The sequence below is a fragment of the Vulpes lagopus genome, chromosome 6 (genome assembly GCF_018345385.1).
Source record: "Vulpes lagopus strain Blue_001 chromosome 6, ASM1834538v1, whole genome shotgun sequence".
NCBI lineage: Eukaryota > Metazoa > Chordata > Mammalia > Carnivora > Canidae > Vulpes > Vulpes lagopus.
Window position 1 is genome coordinate 589,640 of NC_054829.1, and position 6,597 is coordinate 596,236.

Below are 6,597 nucleotides of genomic sequence, written 5' to 3' on the forward strand. Positions count from 1 at the left end.
CGGTTCGGAGCCGAGGACAAGTGCGCCCTCTGCTGGGCAGCAGACAGGAGGAGCCGGCGGGCGCGGGGTCCTCAGAGCCGCAGGCGGGCCTGCCTGGGGAGCGGGGTGACTGCAGTTTCCCTGCCGACCCAGACACAGGAACGCTGCTCGGGCAGGAGCCCCTGAGCAGGGCACTCAAGGCCCCGGGTCCTAGCCCCGCGCTGCCTTCTGTCCCCCACGAATGACCACACCCCTTCCCCATCCAGGCCCGCTGTCCCCCCCACCAGCTCCCTCACACCCGCAGACGGCCCCTCCTCCGGCCACCTGCCCCCCTTCCTCCGCGTGCCAGGCCCTGGGCTCTTTCCCACGCTAACCCCTCCGGGCCCCGGTGCCCACGGCTGGCATTCCCGGGGAGCGGGACCCCAGCGCCAGCAGAAGCCCGCCCGCAGGTGCCGGGAGCACCCGTGGATGGGACACAGAGATGCCGTCCTGGGTTCACGTCCATCCCACAGCCAGACACACAGCACTAGGTCCCCCGATCCTCAAACCTTTTATTGACAGCAAATCTCAGCGGTAAGCGTGAGCCGCGTGTCAGACAAGCGCTTGCAAGGCAGTGCGGGAGGTGGGCGGAGGGCTCCTGGCGGGGACGCCCTCGGTGCCCCCCCGGGAACACCGTGAAGAGCGTGGCTGTGGCCGTCACTGGCAAGGGAAGCAGAAGTAATACTGTGGGGCAGGCCTGGGGCCGCGAGAGGGGGAGTGTGGGGTGGCCACCCCAGGGAGACCCACCAGGGCCACGGGCACACAGGGACACGCAGGGACACGAGACACACAGAGGAGGGGCACAGACCCTGAGGACACAAGAGGGCAAGGGGCGGCCAGAGCAACAGGCGTGGGCAGGCAGGCCGCCACCCGCGGCACCGGGCCCTGGGCCTGCAGGCAGGACGCGCCGGGCCGGACTGGGCAGCGGCTGCCCCCGGGCCGAGCAGCGGGCTCCGGAGCAGGCCGGCGGGAGGCCGACGGGCCCTCGCCCTAGGGCTGAGCTTTGCCCTCGGGGTCTCTGTCGTAGATGTAGCTGCCCACGGCTCCCGTGTTCACTCCTGCGGGGAGAGGCGGCAAGGTGGCGGGGAGCCGGGCGGGGCGGGGCAGGGCACCCCAACCCCAACCTTCCTGGCCACACTCACCCTTGGGTCCAAACAGTATCCCGTAGCAGGGCTTGTGGCAGTAGGGCTGGCCGTCGTGCTGCGGGCGGAACGGGCAGTGGGCGGCCAGTCCCGCACCTGCCGCCTCCACACACCCCTCGGACCCCCCGGCCGCGGCCTTCAAGATCTCAAAGCCGCGACCTGCAGCCGGCTCGGTGGAGGCCCAGGTGCCTCTGGCGGCTCTGCAGCGGGGGCAGCACCCGCCCGCCGCCCTGCCCCACACCCCTGCCCGGCCCCACACCCCTGCCCCGGCCCCTCACCTCCGCGTGCCCGCCTGGAGTAAGTGTCTTCCCACAGCGCTCACAGCGCAGGCACGGGCGGTGCCAGTCCTTGCCCAGGGACGTCACCTTCTCGGCTGGGAAGGGGGGAGACGGTGATGCCGGAGACCCTCCTGGGGAGACCCCCACCCCCCGGCGGTAGCGAGGTCACTCACCAAAGTAGACCCTCTTGTTACAGCGAGGACACATGTTGGGCTCCCCCGTGAACGTGGTGACGCTGGAGGCTGGGGGGGGAAGAGCGGTGAGGGCAGGGCAGCCCCCCAGGACCCCCCCGCCCCCCCACACCGAGCCCAGCCCACCTTTGCTGGGCCCCTTGGGCGGACCAGTCGCCTTGCGCTCCTCAGCCCGGACCACAGGCACCTCGATGGGGCCGGTGACCTGCGGCCCCTCGGCAGAGGGCTTGTCGTAGATGTAGGAGCCGGCACCCCCGATGTTCACACCTGCGGGCGGCGGGCGCTGTGGGGTGAGTGGCCGGCGGCCTGGCGCACCCCACTGACCCGCTCGGGAAAGGGCCCTCGCGGGGGTGCCGAGGGCTGGGGTAGATTCCTGGGAAGGGCACGGAGGAAGGGGGGGACTGCGGGGAGGGGCCAGGCCTCCCGGAGCCAGAAGGCTTCGCAGGCTGAGGAGGGTGACCCAAGCTCACCTTTGGGTCCAAACAGCGTGGCGTAGCAGGGCTTGTGGCAGAACGGCTTCCCGTCGTGCTAGGCAGGGGGGCACCGGGTGAGGGCTGGGCCCCCGCAGCCACAGGCCCGGCCTGAGGGTGGGGGAGCCCGGATTCCCCGCCCTGCTCCCCGCAGCCCCAGGGCAGGGGGCTCACCTCCGCATGGCCCCCCGGAGTCAGCGTCTTGTTGCAGCGCTCACACTTGAGACAGAACTTGTGCCAGTCCTTGCCCAGGGAGCTCACCTTCTCCGCTGGGGGCAGGGGGGCCGGGGGGGGGGGTCAGGCTGCACTGCCCTCGTCCTGCCCCGCCCCCCACCTGGGCCCCGGAGCACCCGCCCCTCGCCAGAACCACCTTCTGCTCCTCAGGGTCCCTGCTCCCCTGCTGGGTCTTGGTCACCCTCGCTGCCCACGCGGGGTCCCAGCCCTAGCACCTTAGTCCTCCCTCAAACACCTGCCTCACACTCACACACCTGGCCCCGCCCCCCCCACAGGTCCCTGAACCCTTCCAGCTGGGCCCTAACTTGCCAGAGGTCCCCGCCCGGCAGCAAGCAGGGGGCGTGGGGGGTTGCGGAGCCTCTGGATGCTCCACCCCCGGGGACAGGATGTCCACCTGTCTAGATGGGGAGAACCCTCGCCACACCGCGTCCAGCTGCTGGCTGACGTTCAGGGTCAGAGACTGGCCACTAAGGGCTCGATCACCCCCCGTCTCCCCACCCCACCCGCTGCGCCACCTCCCAATGCGCGGAAGCGTGGGGGCCCCCCCAGGAGAGCGGGGCAGGAAGGGCGGTGGAGGAGAGGGCAGGAAGAAAGGCCGGAGCCAAGCCGGAATTCCGAAGGGAAGGGGTCTGAGCAGAAGCCTCAGGGCGGAGGAGGTGAGGCGGCCTGGGCCCTCCAGCAGGAGGCCGAGGCCCCGCAGATGCCTCCTGGGCCCCCCTTGCGCACGCTGCCCGCGGCTTCCCCGAGGGTGGGCAGCGACAGCCTGGCTGGCTCACTCCCTGCCCCCAGACGCCCATGGGTGCTGCTGCTGGCGCCCCGGGCTCGGGGCCCTGGGTGCTAGCTCCCCACGGTCCTGGCAGGACCTGCTGGGCCCAGCCAGGCTAGGGCCAGCCTCCGGGACCCCTTCCGCCCTACCCCTTTCCCCGAGGCCGCTCTGCCCATGGGGTCCTGTGTCCAGGGCGGGCCTGGGTCCCTTGCCAGCCCCGCTCCCTCTCCCAGGGCTCCTGCTGGCCAGCGGCGGCCGTGGCAGCTGCAGCCCAGGGCCGCCAGGGCCAGGCCACACTGGCCAGCTCGAGCACAGGGCCACGTGGGGGCAGGGGACGACCCTGAGAGCCACCGGGTGGGTAGGGGGCCGCACACTAGCAGCCCGGTTGCCAGGACGGAATGGACTGGGTCCAGTGGCATGGAAGGGACCGGCTCCCCACCGGGCTGCTGCACATTGTTCGGGACACAAAGGCGAGGCATTCGGAGGTCACTCTGGGTGTCCTGGCCCAGGTTCCATTCAGCTCAAGGGTGTTGGTGCTGGGGGGGGTGACTGGGGGATGGGCAGGATCCCAGCCCAAAGGCCCCCCTCCCTCCGCCAGTGCCTCCCGCCCAGGACAGAAGCCAGCCGGGTCTGAGCTGCCTTTGTTTCCTGCTGGGAACCGGCGACCGCCCAAGCAGGCAGAAGCGTTTTCCGGGCTGTCCACACGGCCGTCCTGTCCACACGGCTGTCTGCCCAGCCCTGGAGGGCCCCGGCCGGGTGCAGGCTTGGGGGCAGGCTCGGGGGCAGGCTCGGGGGCAGTGCGGCTGGCAGGAGGGCCCTGGGGCCACCCTGCACGCTGCCCCCCAGGGACGAGCCCCCTCGGGGATGGGGACGGGGACGGGGACGGGGACGGGGACGGAGGCTGGGCCAGCTCCCGGGGAGGCAGCCGGAAGCCCCTCGGCTCCCAGCCAGGGCAGAAGCACTCGCGGCCAAATCCGGTCCCTCCCCTCTGGGAACAGCAAACAACCCTCCACCTCCTTCTCCCGCCCGGGGCAGGGAGGCCAAGTGGCTTCCTCCACCTTGGCCAGCGCCCACCGCAGACCCGCCGGCCCCGCAGCGACCGGGGAAGGGTCCCCTGGCGGCCCCGACACCGCTTGTCCCTCTGGGGCCGGGTCGGCGGGAGGATCAGGGCAGGACCTCGCCGCCCAGGCCACGTCGGGAGGAGGGAGGGAGCCCCGAGAGCGGCTGTGCGCGGGCACCGGGGTGGGGGGGCGCCAGGGCCCGGGGCTGCTGCGGCCGCGCGGAGGTCGGGGCGGGGCGGGGCGGGGCGGGGCGGGGCGGGGAGCGCGCTGGGACTCGCAGCGCCTGCGGGCGAGGTCGCCCCCGCACGGACGGGCCCCGGCGCAGCGTCTGGCCCACCCGGGGTCGGGGTCGGGGCGGGGCGGGGTCGCGGTTGGGGTCGCGGTCGGGGCGCGGTCGGGGTCGGGGTCGGGGTCGGGGTCGGGGTCGCGGGCGGGGCGGGGCCACGTGTCCGCGGGGGCCGAGGAGAGCCGCAGCGCAGGGGCTCCCGGAGCGCCCCCCGCCCGGCCCGACCCCGCGCCCCGACCCCCCGCCCCGCCCCGGCCCCCGCCCCCGCCCCCGCCCCCGCCTGGGCGCCCGCGCTCGGGGCCGCGCTCGGGGCGGGCGGCGAAGGCTCGGCGGCGGCGCGGGACTCACCGAAGTACACGGTCTTGTCGCACTTGGGGCACTTGGAGGCCATGGTCCCTGCGCCGCCCGCGCCCGCCGCCCGCGCCCGTCTCCGCGCCGCCGCGCCGCCCCGCCCCCCGCCCGCCGCCCGCGCCCCATTGGCTCCGCGGCAGGGGCGGGGCCTCGGGAGCCCGCGGCGCCGGGCGGGGGGCGGGGGGGGCGGGGGCGCACCTGCCGCCGCGAGGGGCCGCCCCGCCCCGCGCCCCGAGGCCCGCGCGGCGCCGTGTCCATGGCAACGGGCGCGTCCGCGGCCCCCGGCTCCGGGACGCGCACCGGACCCCGCGCGGGACCCGCCCCCCCCGCCCCGCGTCCCTTTGTTGCTCGGTTTCCATAGCGACGCGCGCGGCGGGACGGGGCGGGGGGGGGCGGGTCCCGGAGGGCGCGGGGGGACCTGGCCGGACCGGGGCGGGCGCTGCCCCCGGCTCCCACCCGCCGCGGGGCGCACACGCGGGGGCACTGGGTGCGCCGACCCCACCCAGCCCGGGCAGCCCAGCCCGGCGCCCGCCCCCAGCCCCTTCCCGGCCTGACACCCAGACCTCAGGCCCAGCTCCCGGCCCCCGCCCCCCGCACTCACCCCCTCGGCCACGGCCATTCCCGAGGACAACAGCCCAGAACCCTGCGGTCCCCTCCAGCCTGACCGACCAGCCTGACCGGCCCCCTCCCGGCCGCACCCTGGCTCTGGCCCGTGCCCGGCAAGGCGGGGGATGGGGGTGGGGAGGCCTCAGCGGTGCCCCTCCCCGCGGAGGCTGGGCGTCAGGGGGCTGCTGTAGGGAATGTGTGCAAGGGGCCCAGGGCCCAGCCCTGCCCGGGGAGCCATGGGGCACAGCTCGGAGGGGACTCCCCTGGGACAGGCGCCCGCCCCAGCTGCAGTCCCAGGGCACCAGCAGAGGCTCCCTGGTGTGACAGGGCCATTCTGGACCAATGGACACCAAGGGCCGCAGCAAGGGCAGGGCCAGGGCAGACAGGCTCCCAGCGAGCGGGATGGAGGAGGGCAGCAGGGGTGCAGAGCAGCAGGCAGGGCCCACAGAGACCCCCGGGGTCCCCCCACTCCCAGGGCCACAGTGGCTCGGCATCCTGGCAACACTGGTGGTAAACAGCACACAGGACCGGCTAGGCTCTGCTGCAGGGACCCCGGGCTGGGCTCGACGGCGGGCGGGGGCTCTGGAGGTTCTGCGGGTCTGTGTGCGGGGGGGGGGAGAGGGCCCGAGGGATCCCGACCCCATTCTCAGACCCCCCGGGGTTTGGAAGAGGTGCCCAGGAAGCTCATCTTTGTCAGCTCAGCTCCCAGCTGAGCCACCACCACTGTCCCCGGCAGGGTGGGAGTACCCGGGCTACAGACGACACGGCCAGTGGGCCATATCTTCAACACCCCGGCCTGTCACCTTACGGGGCCCCATCACGGGCTCCAGGGAGGCCAGGGCTCCCTTATCGGTCTCCAGCGGGGGAGCACAAGTAGTTTCTATTTTAATTCCGTGGCTGAGATGTGCACGCATCAGGGCTGGGACTGGGGGAGGAGGAGGCAGAGCTCGGGGAGGAAGGTGGAGGGGGCCCCACCCCAGGAGTGCCCGGCCCAGCCTCGCCTCCTCCAGGCCAGCTGGCGTGGCACAGAGTGAGAGGTGTCCCCCCAGACCCTTCTCTCCGGTGGCCAGACAGCTTGCCCCCGTCTTGCCGGCCTGCAGGGGTGGGTGCAGAGGTATGCCCAGAGGTAGAATTTCTGAGAACAACGTATTTGCTGAAATCTGAGCAAATTCTCACTTTGGAAACTCCACACCT

General features: G+C 73.5%; 1 protein-coding gene across 2 annotated transcripts; it reads right to left on the reverse strand.

Moving 5' to 3' along the window:
- Positions 1-513: 513 nt before the first annotated feature.
- CRIP2 (cysteine rich protein 2) lies at positions 514-5,912 on the reverse strand. Of its 2 annotated transcripts, none has more exons than XM_041758618.1 (8): positions 5,399-5,912; positions 2,274-2,368; positions 2,100-2,157; positions 1,756-1,896; positions 1,612-1,680; positions 1,439-1,533; positions 1,161-1,218; positions 514-1,076 (listed from the first exon to the last, which is right to left on the reverse strand). In XM_041758618.1, the coding sequence occupies exons 1-8, from the start codon at positions 5,895-5,897 to the stop codon at positions 1,009-1,011; spliced, it is 1,083 nt and encodes a 360-aa protein (XP_041614552.1). In that variant the 5' UTR covers positions 5,898-5,912; the 3' UTR covers positions 514-1,008. The 2 variants fall into 2 exon arrangements, with proteins under 2 accessions (XP_041614552.1, XP_041614553.1); XM_041758619.1 differs by lacking the exon at positions 5,399-5,912 and adding an exon at positions 4,795-4,933.
- Between the last annotated feature and the right edge of the window lie 685 nt (positions 5,913-6,597).

Coding starts and splice junctions, on each gene's coding strand:
- CRIP2 (XM_041758618.1), bottom strand. CDS start 5,897: ATGCCGAGCCACTGTGGCCCTGGGAGTGGGGGGACCCCGGGGGTCTCT. Junction 2,158..2,273: donor CTCCGGGGGGCCATGCGGAG/GTGAGCCCCCTG, acceptor CCCCCTGCCTAG/CACGACGGGAAGCCGTTCTG. Junction 1,534..1,611: donor TAACAAGAGGGTCTACTTTG/GTGAGTGACCTC, acceptor CCCCCTTCCCAG/CCGAGAAGGTGACGTCCCTG.